General features: G+C 45.0%; 1 protein-coding gene and 1 long non-coding RNA gene across 2 annotated transcripts in view; one reads left to right on the top strand and one right to left on the bottom strand.

The window, feature by feature from the left end:
- Positions 1-20,553, top strand: part of LOC140687419 (uncharacterized) — a 76,590-nt gene that overhangs the window by 6,011 nt on the left and 50,026 nt on the right. The gene's annotated exons all lie outside the window — the stretch shown is intronic.
- MMP24 (matrix metallopeptidase 24) overlaps positions 1-20,553 on the bottom strand; it is a 42,981-nt gene that overhangs the window by 15,457 nt on the left and 6,971 nt on the right. The window contains exons 2-4 of the mRNA XM_072944098.1: positions 8,969-9,117; positions 4,744-4,860; positions 2,946-3,250 (exon numbers count right to left, since the gene is read on the bottom strand). Coding sequence (XP_072800199.1) covers positions 2,946-3,250; positions 4,744-4,860; positions 8,969-9,117 — 571 coding nt within the window. The remainder of the gene's footprint in view (positions 1-2,945; positions 3,251-4,743; positions 4,861-8,968; positions 9,118-20,553) is intronic.

Here is a 20,553-nt window from a genome sequence, read left to right as displayed (position 1 = left end):
GGGCAAAGAGAAGCAAGGTGATTCTGTAAATGAAAAGGGCCTTCAGAGGCAGGTCAACCACGAATGATGTACAGATGCTGTCTGGATCCTGATGCAGGCAAACAACTGTGAAAGTATTTGAGGTAATTTGGAAAAATGAATGCAAACTGGGTATTCGATATAAGAAATAATTGTTAATTTTGTCAAGTTTGATAATGATTTTGTGGTTGTTTTGAAAATAATCTGCTAGACGTATATACTAAGGTATTTACAGGTGAAATGATATTGTGCCTGAGGTTTTCTTTTAAAATACATCACCAAAAAGTAAAGGAGGAGGGGAGGGTAGATGAAATAGGACTGATGTAATGTTGATCGTTGCTGAAGCAGAGTGATGGGTGCCTGCGGGCTACATAGTATCATTCTCCCTACTTTCGTCAGTTTGAAATTTTCTGTAATGGAAATTTAGAATAGAGAAGAAAGCCAACAAACAAAAAGTTCCCAGGAGGCTGCACTCTCTCCTTTGCTGAGTTTATGTGGAAATTAAAAGAGATAACACGCAGGTGCTCCATCATTCTTGGTTCCTTTCCTCTCCTTCCAAAATCCATCCTAGGGCAATGGCTGCATTCCACTTCATAGGAGTCTATTTGCTGTGGTTATAAGCTGCATCTAGATAGTTCCTGTTTGGTTTTCCAGAGAAAAGTCCTGACTTTCGTCCAAAGAAGACATTCGCTGTCTTGGAATTTCTATCCAACTGTCAGTCATTTGTCAGGATGGAGTGGGACAGATGAGAGGAGGCCCCTCCACAGGTGCCAGCTCCTTCCTACACATGCCACCAGAAGTTTTCAGGATTTTGAGACTGGCCCAAGGTCTCCACCAGCACAGAGTGGTTGTGGGACGTGCACTCCCAGAGCTGGGAAGGGCAGGGCGGAGGAGTGTCCTCCCAGTGCCTTCTCTGGGCAACAGCCCTTTAATAATTCATTTATCTCTCTCAGGGCTATAGCTGTTATCGGCTAACAGTGCCTGGCACGTAACAGGGGCTCAAAAATGTTGGTTCTCTTCTCTTCACACTTTATCAGTTAGCACAGACCACCATTCGTTGACACTGATCCAAGAATAAGAACGAGATAAAGAACAGGCATTCAGAAAGCCAGGAAACACATCCAGGACATAAGGGAAGGGATTCCAGGCAGAGGAAATGGGGCTGAATAGGAAAGAGGACCAAAGAAGAGGGCGGGAAACAAAGAGAAATTTAGCAGTTTCATGTTTGCCTAGGTTGAGCCAAATCACCTCCTGAACCTTTGACAGGCCAGGAGTCGAGATCACTGATCCATGCAAAGATACGAAATGTCCTCAAGGAGGCAGTCCCTATCTACAGACAGCAGATACAGCCTCTGGAAACAGCCTTTCAAGTCTGCTATCAGCCTGACACATTACCAAGGGAAAAGTGGGCCCAGTGTTTCCCAAACTTGCCTAAGCTGAAGAATTAGAATCTCCAGGGGAAGAGTCTGGGAATCCATGTTTATAACAAGAACCTCTGTTGATTCTTATGATCAGGCCAATTAGGGTAACTCTGGGGACTAAGATAGCGTTTCTCAAGGTAATGAAATGCCTATATCAGAAGCACTTGGGGGAATTTATTCAACCACATGCAAATTCCCAGAACAGCAAGAGGTTAGGGGCCCGGAGCCTGGAATCTCTGTTCTTTAAAAAGGTTTCTAGGTGATTCTGGTGTGCTCTGCAGTTTGAGAGCCATGGAAACAGCATAGTAGCTAAGAGTATGGGCTCTGGAGCCGTAATGCCCAGGTTCAAAGCCTTATTTCACCATTCACAACTATGGGACCTTAGTAGGTCACTTAATGTTTCTCTATACCTCAGTTTACCTATCTGTAAAGTGGGGGTGATAATAACATATACATATTATACAGTATGTGGAAAACACTTGACATAGGCCTTAGAATATTAACATACAAATTCTAATGTATTATTCTCTGAAACAGAATTGGATGTAATCCTCTGTCCCTCTCTCCTCTCAAGCCCTACTGCATTTTCTTGGCACTTCTGCTCCATCCTTCAGTGCATCTGCCTTGTGACAGGGTTACTTATGCACACACCTGTCTCTCCACCCAACTCTGGACTTCCAGAGGGCAAAGACCACATCTTTTTAAAATGTTTGAACGTGGGCATCACGTTATATTAGAGTTGAAAGGAACTTTAGAGATCACCCAGTCCAGCCCCTCATTTTACAGATGAGGACACAAGGTGAATGACTCACCCCAGTCACAAGGCCAGGTGGTTGAACTACGGTTTGAGGCCCGGCACTGCCTCCTACCAGCTATGTTATTTGAGCTTCAAACTCTTCATCTTAAAAATGGGCCTAAAAAATGTTAAAAAAAAATGGGCCTGATGATGTACACTTGCCTACTTACTAAGCAAGTGCCTTGTGAGTAAATACTGACGAGGAGCTCTTGCAACCTGAAGAGTATTGTTACTATTACTGCACAGAGGATGCTAGAGTGATTATGAAGCCTGTTATTCATCTGTGAGGTTGACAGGGAGAGGGTCAGTCATGTCTTCCCACAAAATGGCCTTTGAAGCCCTCATCAGTCAGGCCAGAGCCTACCACTTGCAGACCCCACTTTCAGCTTTAATGCCTTTTTTACCTTTTTCTCCAGCCTCTGATCCATTACTTTATCTTCTTATTCATGGCCTAACCCCTCCTCCTGACTCAGTCCAACAAGACAATTTACTAAGTGATCTGACCCATCTTTCTGGCCCTGGCCCTGATGGATCAAGTGTTGAATATTATCAGAGACCCCAGTTTCCACCCTCTTTGGTTGTTAGTTCTTGGACAAGAATCTCTAGAAATCAGGGAACTCAGCCATGGTATCCTCCAAACTGTCCCTCAGGGCTTCTGTCCCTGACAGCCAAGCAATGCAGAGTTGACCCCCTGTCCCTCATAACCTTACCATCGTGGTTGGCATTTCCCAATGTCCATGGCTCATCTGAGTCAAAGTGAGTGTCTCCACCGATCCCTGGGCCAGGGAAGTAGGCATGAGCCAGGAATCCCCCTTCTCCATCAAACGGGGAGCTGTCGCCATGGAAGCCAGAAGCAAAGAAGATCATGATGTCTGCCTCCTTCCGGTCACTTTTGATTTCATGGTATGGCACCTCTTCAAAGGTCAGCGGGGTCACCTTCTGCCACACATCAAAAGCCTGGCGAATGGCTTTCCGTGTGTCTAGCTCACCCACCTTTGGGGTGTAGTTGTGAATGCTGGTGAGAGAGAGAAGGATTAATAGGGAGGACCAGAGACTGACAGAGCTGAATAAACATCAGAGACTGTGGGGGCCAGTGGTCTTCAAATTTTGAACCCTAAAATTCTGCTGAGGTACCCCAGGGATTAAAGAAGAGGCTGGGTAGGCAAGGCTCTGTGTCCCCACCCCCGCCCCTTACTCAGTGTTTTATATTTGATCTCTGAAAATGTCTGTGTTGAATTTGTAGAAAAAAATTAAGTTGGTGCATGGCATTTTCTAAATTTTAAGTTTTTCTCCCAATACATAAAATAGATACATTTATAAAAGTTATAAAAACATTTAAACAGTAGAGAGTTTAAGTGAAACATCCCTTTAAAAAATCTTTGGCACCAACTACTACTGTTTGTCTACCTAGAAGCTGGTATAGGGTGGCAACTGATTGAATCAGTTATAGATTTAACTCTTTAAGGTTACTGTGTCTAGACTGCATGTTTCTCCACAATGGAGCATCACCACCCTGGCTTCTCTGCCCTGTGAACACCTGGGGCGAAGATTATTCATTCACCCATTCTCTTATAGCTAAGGAAACTGAAGCCCAGGGAGGCTGGGTGATAGAAGTTAAGGTCAGAGATGGGTTAAAAGCCAGTTCTTCTTTCTCTTGATCCAGTCTGCCTCTTCAGGAGACTCTAAGAGTCTATCTAGGTTTCTAGCCCAGATTCTTCTTAAGTTTCCTTCTCTTGTCAGATTTCTGGAAAAAAATCCTGTTCTGGTCCCTACAGCTTGTGAGCAGGAGAGCCCTTTGCTCAACTCTAAGGATCTCTGTCTTAGATCCTACTCCTGAACCCAGGGGATCCAGCTGAGGTGGAATCAGACTTGAGAGGTGCCAGCCAGGGCTGAGCTGAGCCTGCCCCATGCCTGGCCCTTGCCCCACCCCATCTGAGTCCTGATGACTGTGTCTGCTGCGATGGGTTCCATCTTCCCTGCTCTTGGTCACTGGTCTGATGTGGAGTCTGATCCTGCTTTGCCCTTGGTTTTCCTAGACAGCCAAGGGATGACACTGTCATAATTCAGTTCCCAGTTCTTTACACTCCTTAAGAAACAACAGGAACTCTGTGCTGGACATCTCAGTTGAAGTCCATCAGGCTAATTGGGGAGGGGATCTAGATTGGAGGGAGTGGGGTTTGGCAAGCAGAGATAGGGAGGCTGAGTTCAACTGTGGTTCTTTATCCCAGGTGAAAGTTACTGAACCATCCATACCCCACTTTCTGCAGCTAAAAACTATAGGAATCCAAACAGAACATAACTCATGAGCCCCTTAAGGACCAAATAAACCTGAAGTTGGAAACCCAGCAGCCTGTGGATGCTACAGTGGGGACGGGACAATGTCATAAGCTCTCAGAGCCTGACCCTGATCACAGACCCACCTACAGTGTGAACCTCAGAAACTCAGGCCGAAATAAACAGAGTGAGGATGGAGCCAAAGCCAGGGAGTAGGAGATGGATTCAAGATACCTGTAGGTGATGTGTTTCTGCCTCCACTTCTGTCCTGTCAGGGCATAGCGCTTGTTTCTCCGCCTACGGCTTAAATGTGGGTGATCAGGGACACCACATCGGGGTTTCTTCATCCACCTGGGCAGAGAGAGGACACACATACACACAAATACTGTAGTCACTGGACATTCTAGGAAGGCACTGCAGAGTCCCCAGTCCCAGGCTGACTGGCAATGTGCTCGCTTAACCTTGACTCTGCGTCCCTGGCTCTGATGGGGTCCCCACCAGGATCACGATCGACTGATCAATTCATCAGTTCATTCACTCATAATTGAATATGAAGAAGTGCTGTTGTATAAGAGATGGAGTCAGAAGACATGGGCTTCCTAGTTCCAGCGCTCCCACTAATCACAGGAGCCCAGGCAAGTGACTGAATCAACATGAGCCTCAGTTTCTGCATCTGCAACACAAGAATTATAGTTCTTGCTGTTCTTAGGTTGTGAGGAGCCTCAAAGGAGTGAGTATATGTGAAAATGCTCCATTAATGTAATGAGATCACATCACTCCCTGGTTGAAACCCTTCAATGATTTCCCCAAAGACCTAGAATAAAATCCAAATTCCTCACCTTGGCCACGGCCCCTGTGTGATCTAGCCCCTGTCTTCTTGCCAAGGACACCTTCACCCTCCTTCCCTGCACATACGCTTCTCCAGCTACAGTGGCCTCCCTGCTGTGCCTTGAACACACTCTGAACATCCCACTTCAGAGTCTTTGCATTTGTTGTACCCTCGGCTTGCCATGCTCTTCTTCACCTGGTTGGTTCCCTTACTTCATTAAGATCTCTGCTCAGATGTCACCCTCTCCAAGAGAACTTCCCTGCCCACCCTATCTAAAATAGCCTTCCCCTCCCACCTCTATCAGTTTATTCTGCCTAATTTTTCTTCATAGCGTGTATCACTGCTTGAAATTACATTATATTCAGCTTGTTATTTATTCTTTGTCTCTCTTACCAGATTCTAAGCTCCATGAGGTTAGGAACCTTGCCTGTATCCCCAGTGCCAGCACAGTGCCTGACGCAGAAGGTGTTTGAGAATGATTTGTTGAATGAATGAATGGATGAAATGAGAACTATCCCATTGTAGAAAGAAAGGCATAGCTTGGAAGACAACAAATTCCCTTTCCCTCTAGGTGTTCAAAGAGTGGCTGAACAACTGTAGGACTTAGCCTATACTATATTAGCCTATACTATATCCACAGAACTTCCTATACTATATTATGATTTAAAATCTATTAGTCTATTGCCTCTAATAAATGGTGACTTCTCTGAGCACAGAAACTCTGTCATATTCATCACTGTGTCCTTAGAAGCTAGCCCAGTGCCTGGAATTAAGTAAATCCTGATAACTGTTTGTTGTCCAGTTAAGTTGCATTAGGAAACAGTAAGCCTGGGACTTCACTGGGGGCATAAAAAAGGGGCCAGGTAGGAGATTTAAAAGATCTTGGCTGATTGGAAGGGCCATCTTTGCATTTTATGTCCCTATGCCACCCTAATGACCAACTCACTAAACTGTAGACTGAGATCGCTGGGAGGGAAGACAGGCTGACCTCATCTGCAGTGGTTGAAAGCAGTTGCCTTTGGCAATAGAGAGAAAAAGAGACACAGACTGTTTTAACCAAATATGAAAAGCCCCCTTGAGGGACTTAACCCAGTCTTACTCATTTTTGTACGCTCGACATTGCCTTGAGTGTCCATACTCAGAAATCAATAATAAAAGACATAATAGTAATAATAACATGCATTGGTATAAACATTTATAATGTTCACTATTCATTTTCTTTTTCTAAAAAAAATTGATTAACTCTGTGAGGTAATCAGAAATTATTGATTCTCATTTTACAGACAAAGGAGAAGATACACAGATAAATCGAGCAGCTTGCAAAACATAACCAACAGTGAGGCAGGACTGGAACTTTGCTGAACGGATGAATGAATTATTAATTAATGCAATTTAACTAACAAAAGCTGGGGCTTTTCTTTTCTTTTCTGTTCTTTTACCATGCTTAGCACAAAGTTGGGTTAGAGGAACTATGTTTGTTGAATGAATGAATGAGTGATTCATGTGTGACCTTTCCCAAGGTAGGCACTCAAAAATAATACTTCAAAGTGTTAATGATCTACCTGGGTTCAATCCCCAGGACCTCCATCAACAAATAAATAAACCTAATTACTCCCCTCCAAAAAAGAGAAAGCATTACAGTGCTAATTTTGCTTCCTTTCACTAATAATATCTGGGAAGAGAACTAGGAGCCACCTCTGCTACAGTGAGGCTGAGCGGGACCTGGAAGGGCCCCCAGGGAGGAAACAGGCCCAGAGAGAGGCAGTGTCTGCTGAAGGTCACAGAGCTGGAGTTGAAACTTAGGTCTCTAAGTTCCAGACACCTCCCCACTCAGGGCTGGGATGAGGTAAGAGCACCTTCCTTCCGATGCCTCCCAACCTGCAATCCCCCCACCTTCCTACAAAGAGGCGGGGCAGAACGGTGAGTGGGAACTGCCGTCCTCCTCCCTCAGATGATCCCTCTGCCTCCTCCTCTTGCCGCCACCTGCCACTCTCAGAACCCTGTCCAACAGGCCTGGGGCTTTCTGGAACAGAGCAAAACCCAAGGCCAGGTGGTGCCTCAGCAGAGACACCAGTGGTCCTGCCCCAGGATGCGCTGCCTCGAGGCCTGCACAGAATCACCTCCACGCTGAAAGGCGGTCAGGCTCCCTTTAACCAGCTCGCTCGTGAGGCCACAGGGCCAAGGAGTCCGCTGTACTCGCAAGATCGTAGGAGCAGTCAAATGTATTATCTGAGAATTTCACCATCTCACAATCAGACAATCTTAGGAGTAGAAAATGTTTGGACAGAATTTTAGGATAGTAATACCCCAGACTCACCAAATTTTAAAAGCTTAGAAGCTTAGGAAAATGGAAACTAGAATTTGAGAGTCCAACACTCCCCTCTATAAATGAACTAGCCGAGGCCCAGAGAGATGATCATCTCAAGGAGTGACTCACCCAAGGGACCCACAATTGGCTGGATTTCTTGTCCTCTGCCTGCTGACTTCCCGCATCCTCCTCAGCCCTGCTGTCTCTTTCCACCCGAGCTCGGGGTCCCACCCCTCACCACCTCATTGGGAAACGCTCCAGCTCTTGGCCATGCCTTTGTGGCAGTAATGGTTTTTCATAAACAGCTTTAATAACTTTCATGGCTATTCCTTTAAAAAAAAAAAAGCCAAAAAACATACTCAACTCTCTCCCATCTTAAACCAGAATTCATCCCTCTCTAGCTGCCATCTATTCTTCCTTCTCTTCACTGTTCAGTTTCTTGAAAGATGTCCTTACTTTTGCCAACCCCACTTCTCACCTTCCCTTCTCCCCACTGCAGTCTGACTTTGCCGCCAGCTTCCATGGAGGTTTCAATGGCCTCTTTGTTACTAAACCCAGCAGACCCCTTTTGGCCTCCTGTTTGGACACCTTGCAGCTGATACTGCTGACCATCCCCCATCTCTGCCACGGTGTCACCAACCCAGGCTTCCTCCACTTCTCAGGCTGGTCCTTCTCCCCTTGCTGTGTGGGTTCCACGCCTAGCACTCTTCTCTTCCTCCTCTTGACACTCTCCCTGAGTGTAAAACCATCCTTGTGGTTTGGCTGATTTAGTGTTACCTCCTAAGTATCTCCATAGAACTCAGTATTTCCTTCTGAGTTCTAGACCAGTGTAGCTAGGTGCTGGTATTTTTCACTAAATGATGAGCCTCTGGAGGACAGGGATCATAGGCCCAAGGCCAGCACCTGGCACATGCATGCATTCAGCAGATGTTTGATAAATGGGAAAAGTGGAACAGGACTTGCGTGATCACTCAAGAATTCTCTGTATCAAGAGAGATGCGTACATCTCAGGGAATGCCAGAGGTCTGACTCACAGACCTACAGGTTATTAGAGTCAGAGGAGATTTAAGACCATCTAATAACCAAACCCTTTATTGTACTGATAAGGAAACTGAGGCCCAGAAGAGTTTAGCATCTTGTCCAAGGTCACACAGCAAGTTTATGGCAGAGCACATCCCCAGCTCACATAGGAAAGGGGACCCAGGATGAGTGACACTGCAGGAGTAAAAGATAGGAAGGTAGAATGGGCATGGCCATGACAAACATGAACCCAAATGTAAGCCTGGAAAGTTCAAAGGCACAATGTCCTATGCAAATCTTACTCAATTGTTGTTTGATCCAGCACACCGGTGACTGGGATCCCGTAAAACTGCTGCATAGTGGAGACTGCGGACTGTAAGGCCTTCCCTGAGTGCAACGCGGATGCCCGGGAGTCATAGGGAAGCAGATAGCCATAGGACTTTAACCAGTTCTGAAAGACACGGGAAAGAAAAGAGTGCATTATGCTGGAGAAGGCTCTGTTCTACCTGGGCAGAGATTTGCCCTTGAAACTAGGGATCATTTTACCCAAGGGATTTATGGACTCGTGCTCTGATTTCTCCCTCCTTCACTCCCTCCTGCAGACACTGTCAAATAAATCTACAGAAGACACAGGTCTTGTTGGCTTACTCTTCTGCTATAAACCTTTTGTTGGGTCTCTGCTGGCTACAGAATAAAGGTTAAATTGCATTCAAGGCTTTCTAGTACCCTCCCTGCCTCTTTACCATTTATTCAGTGGTTTCCACTGACATCTGACTAGGCACACAAGAGCACAAGAACACTTCATTCTGTGAAGCAGGGGGCCTGTTAAAATGCGGTGCCACCCAGGAACCCATTGTGTCCAAGATCAGTCTGCTAAAGAATCATGTTGGGGGATATTCATTGGCATGAGATTATATACAGTCTTTATTGCTAACCCCTCCAAAAAGGCAACCTATTATAAATTAATATAAACAAACAAAAACCCCCAAGACAATGTATTGTTTCATTTAAATATAAATACATAAATATATACATAGAAAAAAGCCTGGAAGGGCACATATTAAAAAATAATAGTTTGGGCATGCACGAGAATTCTTTGTTTTGGGGAAATTCACACTGAAGTATTTCAGGTTTTACATAAGTGTGCATGATGTCTGCAACTTTTTCTTAAATAGATTTAGGGAAATATACATGTATATGTAGAGAGAGAAGGTAAATGTAATAAAGTGTAATGAGTTGGGGAATCTGGGTGAAATGTATTCAGGAATTCTTTGTCCTATTCTTAAAAACTTTTCTGAAAGTCTGAAATAATGTCAACATTTTTCTTTAAATAAGAAAAGAATTAATGTGAATATCCTTTGTTATAATATCATAGGGGACTTCTTTTTTCTGTGCTTTTCTGTTTTCTAAGTTTTATGAATGGAGTCATTAAAAAAAAAGAGAAAAACTTTAAAAGGGCAAGAGAATCCAAAGGTAGCCAGGATAAAGATGCTCAATGAATTGAAGGAGAGAAAAGTAAAGATGATTATTCTCATCAACAAACATGAGGGGATGAAAACTTGAATTAACCAGAGGAAAATGGGGAAAACACATCTATATATCTGTGGAATCTGCAAGCATGTTCTGTAAGGAACACACCTACATGCTGGTCTTGAATCCACACAGAACCTGCCACCCATCCTCAGAGGATTATCCTGAACACTGAGTGAGTTAATGAGGAAAAAAAGAACTCAGGAAGCCATATTACTGCTTCCCATCTATAGTTTTGCTTCTTGTTTCTCAATGAACAGTCTTATTGTGGATGCGTTTGTTACGACAAGTTAAATCAAACCATCTTTGGAAGGAGGCAGGCCAGAAACTATAAATAAGTGATTATTTATCTCACCCAGGGTGGCTATCACATCTTTACTGCCTTGTGATGAAATCCATCTGACTGATTAAAAACAAAGAGTCAGAATAATAAAGTCTTAAAAAATCCACAAGAGGGCAACAACCTTATCTCTTTCCCATTTGATATCTAAAACATGTTTTTCATTCTCAGTTTTGGCACAGGATTTCAATACTTATTGCACTTCCCCAAACACTGACTCTCTTTCATGCCTTTGTATGTCTTTCCCCTCTGCCTGGCATACTTCTTGGCAAAAATCTTTCATTATTTGAAAGTTCAGTCCATAAATTACTCCCTCTGGAAAACCTGCCTCACTCCTCACCCTGCTATTTTCTTCTTTCTGCTCCCTACATCCACAGTTTTAGACAGTATAGGTCTTATAATATTGGGCTCTAATTATTACTTTCTGTGTCAGACTCTGAGCTCCTTAAGGGTAGGGTCTGGGTTTTACTCATCTCTCTATATCTGGTGCCCAGGAAGTTCCTGACACACAGTAGCTATTTATTGTGTCCATTCAGCTAACATTATCGGACACCGAATACCTGCTAGGCACTTGCAGGCTCTGGGGATACAGAGATGAATAACGAGCTCACAGACCAACAAGTAAACCCATTGCGAAAATATAGCACTAAAAATCGGGTGCGTAGAGGGTTCCATGGGAGAACAGAGGTGAGGTGCCTTATCCACGTGGAAGAGCAAGGAGAACTCAGGGGAGGGTTCCAGGTGGAGATGGGATCTGAGCTGAGCCTTGAAGAATACAACACATGCAATTGCCTGGGGAGCATGGCACATTCTGAGCAGTGTTTAAGACAGTGGAACTTGGTGGGGAGGAGTGTGGCAATGAGAGAGGGTGGGAAAGGAGGGAAGTGGGGAGAGATGATATACAATTAATTATCTGCTCACAAAGTGGACAGATGACAGAGAATCACTTGTGACTTGACCGTGGCCTGGGATCAGCCAAAAAGCTCAAGTAAAACATCTGGAAATGGACAGGACAGGGCAACCGAAAAGTTGCCCATTCATCCATCTAGGTGATCCAGCTTCTACTCCCAGGTTAAGTTACATCATCCAAGCACCAAGTCCAAGCACTGTATTCCTCAGCCCCTCACAGTCAGAATGCCATGTTACATTCTCTTTCTTTACAGAAACTTTGATGAAGAATTGTTGAGGTGAATAAACAGGGTGGTATGGTGGGGAAGGGGCACACAGCCCTGAGATGGAATCCTGGCTTTACCACTTGCCAGCTGTGTGACTTTGGGCAAACTGAACTTCAGTTTCCTTATTAGTAAAATATAAACAATAACCCTCTTGCACAAATTATTGTTAAGATGAAATGAACAAATGCATCTGAAACATAATCACTCAAAAGTGATTTGAGTTTGTTATCCCTTGGGACAGTATTTCTGCTGCTATCTTTTGTAAAATTGAGGTGGAAAACAGGGTCTGTGACTCTGACTTTTGAAATCTAGTCACTGCCCTCCCACGTTTCGCCTGGACTAAGAGCCAGTCCTTCTGGGTCCTATGGAGGGCAGTGCGTCTCTCATGGTCAAGTCTACTTGCTCTTAGGTGATCTATGGGCATGAACATCTTTCACACGGCTCTGGGAGCACTGCCTGCAGATAAATGACTGCTGATTTGAACTGCCCACTTTTCACCCTGTTGCTCAGCTTTATTAGGGCCAAACACATTCACTTTCTATCGAGCTTTAGCTTGAGGAAAATGGTTTCCCTACAGGAGAGCCTGTGCTTTCTGGTTTCAGAAAATGCACACTGGGCAACCCAATGGCTTTCTTTTATGGCTTTCCTTCCAGGAATCTTTCAGCCAAATTTATAGCGTAAATGTTGAGCACGGTGATGCTTGGAAGTAGCTATCACTTTTTTAATCTTTTCAACCACCAAGTTATGTTTCATCCTTAAAAGTTTTACTTAAAAACATTGTTTCAATCTGTAGGCTGCCTTAGGCTGTTCCAAAAAGAGGTGTGGTACAAACCTAATATCCAATTCCTCCCATCTGTGGACTCTAAAAATCCAATTAAGATGATTTATGGCATTTGGGAAATGACTGGGGAACTTTGGACAGATACCTCTGACAAACCAGCCAACTGTGTGTTTTTTTGAGCACCTACCTCTAAGCTTGTATGGAATTTAAGAATCTTCTCCCCTTTGCCCTCATTACTACTTATGGGAGGAGATAGGAAACAGGGAATTTGGGGCATAAACTCACTCCAGGCTTCTAAAACTTTGGGGAATTGAAAGTAGCTCCTAGTCAGTAAAAGGCAGTTTGGTTTACCCAGCTCCTTGCTGTGGGATACTCAAGCAAGGAGCATCTCAAAGCCAATCAGGGTCCATTATGAAGGTCACAGAGTCTATTTCAGCAGCGTTAGGAGTTAGGATCTAAGGTCCGAGGCAAATGTCTAGATCAGGACCACACATTAGAATGGATCAGCCTTCTCTAGGCTCTGCTTTCCTCCCAGGTTCACTGGGGATAATCCTTAGAGGTCAGGGGCAGACCCCCATGAGGGGAATGGGGGACGGGGAGCTCTAAGCCAGAGAAGAGGGCACTGAGATTGGATCTGCAGGGTGTGTGTGTGTGTGTGTGTGTGTGTGTGTGTGTGTGTGTGTGTGTTACAGGGTAGGAGGCTAAGGACAGTAAATTAGGGGCCAGAGAGTTCCAGCTTCCACTGTTTAACCCTGTCTCTTCCATTCACTCGCTCTGTGACCCAGGCAACCCTCTAACTTCTCTGGTAAGAAGCTCCTGATTTTGAAGCAAGTCTTCTACACTCCAGTCAAACCAAGTCCAAAACATTCCCTATCCTTTCACACTTCCAGGCTGTTCCTGCTGCCAACAAAGCCTACTCTCTCTTTCTGCTTGTTAGCAAACTCATCCCTTAAAGTCTCGCTGAAATGTCACCTCCTTTGGTAAACCTCCCTCAACTCTCCCTGGCAAGCTAGCGGGCACCCTCTTCACCCCTGCAGTGCCTTACTTCTCTAGCACTCTAATCGCAACTACCTCAGTGCATCATACCTGTTGGTGGATATGTTTTCCTCACTAGATTGTGTTCCCAAGGAGCAAGGACTGTCATCTTTATTTTTGTGTCTGCTACAGTACTTAGAACAGCCCCTGGCACAATAGATAATCACTGGATGAATGAATGAATGAACAGTTGGTCTAGGAGGTACTGTCTGGATACCAAGGAAGGGATTTCATCTTGAGACGGTTTAATGAGTAATACACATGAAAGCACCAAGCATAATCCTTGGAATCTATCAGAGGCTGAAAAAACTGCTGAAATCCAACCTATTGTGGTTTGACTTATTTGCTTGATGAGGCAATAGGCTCCATTGTCCCATCTGAAAAAAGATACAAACCACTAAAGGAAGAAAAAACCCGATTCAGTTTTAAACATCTTTCATCTTTTTACACCTGGATCCATTAATCAATCACCAGCCGCGTCAGAAGTCTAACCTTTACAGCTCAGTTAACCAACTCTAAGCTGTCTGTCACCCTTTAAGTGCTGAAAGAGGTGTAAACCCAGAGGAAAGTGAGAAAAATCTCAGCGTTGGGAGCAGGGACCAAAATAGCCTGGCTGAACTACAAATGTAGCGATCACAGACGACACAGCGTGATTGGTCCGCTGGCCAGAAGGCGGGATTTTGGTTCCCGAGAAGACAAATCCTAGACGTTCAGTAGAGTGGCAGGCAAAGGAGAGAGCAGAGAACGAAGAGAAAAAAAGGGGCCGAAGAGGGAAGAGAGCGGCAGACAGCAGAGGCGGTGGTGAGATTAGAAGTGTCAATGGAGGCGGCAAAAAGCAGATCAACTGGTGGTGCTGCGTTTGCTCTTGGAAAACAGAGCCGGCCATGGGGGAGGGGAGAGATGGATCAGTTAAATAAGCGCGGTGTCCCGAGTGGGGGGGGGGTGTTCAGGAGCATTGCATCTGGTCGGGTGTGAGCCCAAACCAGACTCTATAGGCCCGGAGAAAGAGCGGGAGAATGATTAGGGTCAAGTGTTTGGTCAGGAATGCAGTGGATCACAAGGTATTGTCAGAAAGGCCAGAGGTGAAGTCCACAAAGAAGGGACAGGCAGGCAGGTGTCAAATTTGGAAGCATGATCTGGAGTGAGGAAGGAAGAATAAAGATCCTGATCAAAGCATATAGGCAGCTGAGGTCTTAATCTCAGGCGATGATATAACAGGAACAAGGCACTGACCTCAACAGGCAGAGGAGGTCCAAGTCCGGTTCTAGACATTGTGAATGTGGAGGGACAGTGACAAACCAGAGCAAGACCAAAGGAGAGTGGCCGGGAGAGTGAGGGAGCCACTCATAGGCACCATGCCCCACAAAGGAAAGATGAGGGATGTTTAGACTGGAGAAGGGAGGGCTGCGGGGGACATGACTATCTTCAGAAAGCCAAATGGCTATGGAAGAAGGAGATTTATTCTGGTCAGCACAGAGGGCCAAACTAAGACCAGGACACAGATCTTGATTCATTATAAGAAGCAACTTTTAAACAGAGATGCTCTAATTGTAATAACAAGGATAATAGCTACTATTTTAGAACACCTACTATTTACCTGGCATTGTGCTAGGCACTCTAGAATGCAACGACCCCACCAGGTAGGAATTATGATCCCCAATTTGCAGATGAAGAAACTGAGGTTCAGAGAGGTTAAGTAATCATCCAAAGCCACAAAGCTAATAAGTGGCAGGATTCAGACCCAGTTATATCTGAAGCCAGATATTCCACGCTGTCAGACCACTGGACAGGCATCCCTTTCCCCTCCTAGGACTTTCAGTACCTCACAGTCCTACAGAGCAGTGTCTTATCTCAGATCGCTGTGAGCTCACTGCCCTTCTGCTTCGATTCCTACACCAGTCTGTGGCGCCATCACCTTCCCAGTTATCAAACCAGAAGCTTCTTAGGGCCCACATCTCCTCCCTCTCCTTGGCTCACATTGTCTTTTGCCAAAGAACTCTTGGTTCTGTCTCCTAAACATCAAATCTGTTCTGTCTATTCATTCAGTAAGCATTAGAGGACCTACTACTATGTCCCGGGCACTATGTACCAGGCTCTGGGAAATAAACCTAGAACAAAACCACTGTCGTTACTTTCTAGCTACCGTCTACTGCACGAGCCATGTAGTGATATGTGCTATGAAAAATAAAGTAGGTTAAGGAGAGAGAGAGTGGTGGGACAACTATTTTATAGAGAATGGTCAGGGAAAGTCTCTCTCTGTGGAAATGACATTTGAGCAAGAGACCTCAAGGAGGTGAGAGAGTTCCAAGAAGAGGGAAGAGAAAGTGTAAACACCCCGAGGCAGCTTCTAGGGCTTTCCACCATGAGCTTTTGAGGGAGGGATAAACGAGGGGTATTAGTCAAGGTACTGAGTTTCAGTTACACAAGATTAATAAATCCTAGTGCTCTACTGTACAGCATAGTGCCTATAGTTAACAACATTGCATTATATGCTGAAAACATCTGCTAAAAGGGCAGATCTGAAGTATCCTTAGCATAAGATAACGATGATGATGATAACAGAAATAAAGAGGGCAGAAGAAAACTTTTGGAGGGAGTGGATTTGTTTATGGCATAGATTGCTGTGATGGTTTCACAGGTGTATTCTTATCTCCAAACTCATTAAGTTGTGCACATTAAGTACATGCAGCTTTTTGTATGTCAGTTATACCTCAATGAAGTCGTTTTAAAAAAAACAACAAGAAGCTTTGTGATGTGGCCCCTGACTACTTCTGCAGCCTCTTTTCCTATTCACCACCTAACAGTCCTTGTTCTAGGGTGTTCTAATTCTTCCAGACCCTGGCATCCATAGTTCCTTCTATCCAGATCGTGCTCCTCTCACTTTCTCTGGGGAAGCCTTCCTTGACCTCTTAATTCAGAGTTCCTCCTACATCCCCAGTCAGCACCCACTCTTCTCCTTCTCACAATTCCTATCACACAGAGTTGTAATCACATGTGGAATTACTTGTCTCCTCTCCTACACAAGGTATACAAAGACTACACAATGCCTGATGGTGGGGCCCATAGAAGAAGTCTGTCTTCTTCACTCATTGTCTCCCCACACCTTGCACAGGGCCCAGCATAGATACCTATTTAATGAATGAAAATGAGTTGACGGGTTCAGGGAGAGGGTGAGTGGTCACTGGTGGGAACTTGCTGCAGAACGGGGTTTCTTAACCTCAGCACTATTGATATTTTGGGCCAGATAATTCTGTCATGGAGTAGGGGGGCTGTCCTGTGCATCGTAGGACATTTAGCAGCATCCTGGCTCCTACAACTAGATGCCAGCAGCACCATTCCCTCAGTTGTGACAACCAGAAATGTCTCCAGACATCGCTGAAAAGTTCCCTTCAGGGTGGGCAGAATTGTCCCATGTTGAAAACCACTAATATAAAGGAATTCCCATTTAGGGCTGCCTTGAATATTCTCTAAGGGTCTTTGCAACCCTAAATTCTACCTTTTAGGGGAAGCACTAGGCATTGAGTCAATATCCCCCAGGATGAGGCTCAGAAGGAGAGTTGCTTTCCTATTCTGAGCTGGTGGACATGAATAGGCATCCCGTGGGGTGTGGTGAGCAGTGAGCGAGGCAGCTGGAGAGGACATTTAGGGTCATGGTTAAGAGTGGATGCTCTGGAGACACACCATGCCGGGGTCAAATCCTAGTTCTCCCATTTACTTGTTACCTGAGATTAGGCAAATTATTCAGCCTCTCTATTGTTCACTTCAGGCTTCATCTGCATCATGTCATTAGCATGTGCCCCATGGAGTCGTTGTGAAGATGAAATAACATAATATATGGTTATTAAGTCCTCAGTGAAAGATACCAATAATAATGACTTGTTTTTCTGTTAGGTGACAAACAACCCTAAACCCCTCTCCGCACCTCAGCCCCAAATACTGAGGCTGTGTTTCACAGTGTGCAGTCCTTGTGCATCACGGGCTGTCAGTGTCACATCATCCAAGGAGCTTGTTAAAAGTACATATTCCCAAACCTGAATCTAGACCTACTATATCAGGCCCTCTGAGGTTGGGAACTGGGAATCTGTGCTTTTAAAAACAAGCTCCTAAGGTGATTCGGTTGTCTACTAAAGTCTGAGAACCACTGCAGTGGGGAACACTAGGAGTAATGACCTGTGCTGTGAGAAAAAGGTCATGTTATGTTTGGTATCACCCTTGATTTACTAGGACAGGAGGCGTGTTGCCCATTTAGGAAAGCCTTCTATTCAAGTTGACTCATGAGCCAGCCCCTGCACTCTGTGCCTCAGCTCTGCTCTCATCGCTGGGTCCTCCACCTGCCTACTTCCTTGGTCGTTCCTAACTTTTGCAAATGGTCCATCAACAGCTATAACCCCAACATTGAGATTCTATCACATCATTGCACACTGGCATCAAGCGTGGCCTAAGATCATCCTTCCCTTTTCATTGCCATGTTAGTTCAGTCCTTACAAGTGGGTTTTGGCCTCAGTTTCCCTGTATGGCACTCATATCCTAAACTGAGATTGTGAGGACCCTAATCTGTTTCTTAGGACCTCAGATTCCCTCCCTGCCTGGTTCTCAGTGTCCTCCAGAGAGTGAGACTCTAGTCCTACACACCTGGGAACTCGGTGGGGTTGTATCTAAAAAGATAGGTCAGTTGGGACCAAGATGCCACCACATGCCAAGTATTACTTAATGCTGCTTCCAGCTGAGTGTCCTTGGGCAAATGACCTGACTTCTCTAGGCCATCATTTTTCTTCATCTGTTACTAAAAGAAAGGTTGTTAGGAGGATTCAGTGAGATGATACACTATAATAGCTAAAATAATGGGCCTTCAAAGATGTCTACATCCTAATCCCCCAAACCTGCAACTCTGTTACCTTATGTGGCAAAGGAGACTTTAAGATGTGATTAAGTTAATGATCTTCAGGTGGGGAGATTATCCTGGATCATCCAGGTGGGCTCAATGTAATCACAAGGGTCCTTTTAAGAGAGAGGAAGGTGGGTCAGCATCGGAGAAGATGTAAAGACAAGAGCAGATGTCAGAATAATGTTATTGATGAAAGGAGGCCACAAGCCAAGGAATGTGGGCAGCCTCTAGAAGGTACTGACAAGGTACTGATTCTCCCCTGGAACCTCCAGAAATAATGCAGCTCAGCCGACATCTTGATTTTAGTCCCACTAAGTCCCATTTCAAACTTCAGACTGTCAGATAATAATAAGATATGATAAATTTCAGAACTGTAGGACAATACTTTTGTGTTGTAATAAACTGCTAAGTTGGTGGTAATTTGGAGCAATAAGAAACTGATAGATGCATGTAAAGCATTGAACAGATCCCGGCACATAGCAAGTGTTCTTGCGATGTTATTGCCTATATTCTTGCTTCCACGCTCTCCAGCAATACGTTGACCGCTGCCTTTGGCCGTTGATTCCTGACCAAATCACTGTGTGTCTTTGGTGACTCCTCAGAGGTTAGCCTTATGACTGTGGCAGTTCCTCCACCTCCTGTTCCACCAAACCCCTGCTTCCTCCACTACCCACACAACAGAGGTCCAGCCTTGATCCTGGGCCCACCTGAGTTATAACTAATTTTTTAAAACTTCAAACTTGGAAGGCTTAACCATACAGGTATCTAGAAAATGCACTTGTCAACAAATACTTAGAGATCATCTAATTTAACATGCTTGTTTTGAGAAAGAGAAAAATAAAACTCGGGGTGAAATGACTTATCCAAAAGTCACAGAGCAAGTTGGTGGAGGAGCTGAAAATGGAGGCTAGTGTCCCTGCCTCCTAGGGAGGGTTCCCTCTGTCATGCTACAGCCGCCACATGGTTTGCCTCCAAATGATGTCTTTTTTTTCCTACTTACAGCCAATCTAAAAAGGGCCATCAGGATCGCCCACAATACCCAACTTAGCTTCTTGACAAACACCTTAATGGCACTGCGTTGCCTCTTGGCTTCCACCAGCTCTTGAGTGGGTGGTAAGTGCACTAGCGGGAATTCCCTGGCGCTCGGCACAAGGTCCTTGGCCCACTCCCAGGAGGCCACCACAAGCCAGACAATCACCAGGCCCAGGGAGGTGGCACATTTGGGGTTTTGGGTCAGCACTGGGATGCCTGAGTTTTCCAATTCTGGGGAGGCTTCCTCCCAAGGCCAGGAGTGTGGCCACACTCTCATTCACTCTCGGAGAAGCAAGAAGACTTAGTCTTCCTCACTCTTCCCAGTGCCTTTCTGTCTCCTGGGGCTTGACTTATGATGACTTAAGAAGAGGGAGGAAGGAGGACAAAGACTGTGGTCAGGCCTTAGTTTCTTTTTTAATTTATTTGTATTTATTTAATTTTTTAGGCCTTAGTTTCTCAACTGAAACAGGCAGCCAGCTGAACTAGATAACCTTTAAGTAATTATATAAAGTTCTATTACTTTAGCTTAATTGGATTGAGCATGGAGCCGACTGTCTGGTTCCTTGCTGCCAGTCTTAAAGTTCAAGCTCCTTAGCATGGTACTTGACAAGCTTCACAATCTGATGCCAATGCCCCTTTCTAGCCTTAGCCCCTGTCTTGTATGTCCTACCCTCCTTGCCCACCCCAAGCACCCCCTAGTCTACCTACTGATCTACTTGTGTTGCCTGAGCACATCCTGCAAGTTCCCTCCTCTATGCCTGTTTTCCACTCCCTCTCCCTAGAATGCCTTTCCCACATGGATTCTGGCCTCTCCCAGATGAACTATTAGCTGTCTTTCAAAATACAACGTGAATGCCACTTTAGCAGGGAGGCCTATCCAGGGTTAAATGGACTTCCTCTGGGCTCCCATTCAATGCACCCCTTGCTTGTGGCATCTTTCATAGTACATTTACAAATAGTGGTTTCCATGCCTGTCACTCCCTGGAGCTCTTCCTCATGGAGCTTACAGGCTGGTGGGGGAGACAGATATGGAAAAGCTAAATGTTTCAATTCAATGGTAATAAGTAGAATGAACAAAAAGGAGAAGATCCAGGGAAAGAAAGTGGATG

This window comes from Vicugna pacos, chromosome 19 (assembly GCF_048564905.1).
Source record: "Vicugna pacos chromosome 19, VicPac4, whole genome shotgun sequence".
In the NCBI taxonomy this organism is placed as follows: domain Eukaryota; kingdom Metazoa; phylum Chordata; class Mammalia; order Artiodactyla; family Camelidae; genus Vicugna; species Vicugna pacos.
This window is presented reverse-complemented; position numbering and strand designations above follow the sequence as displayed.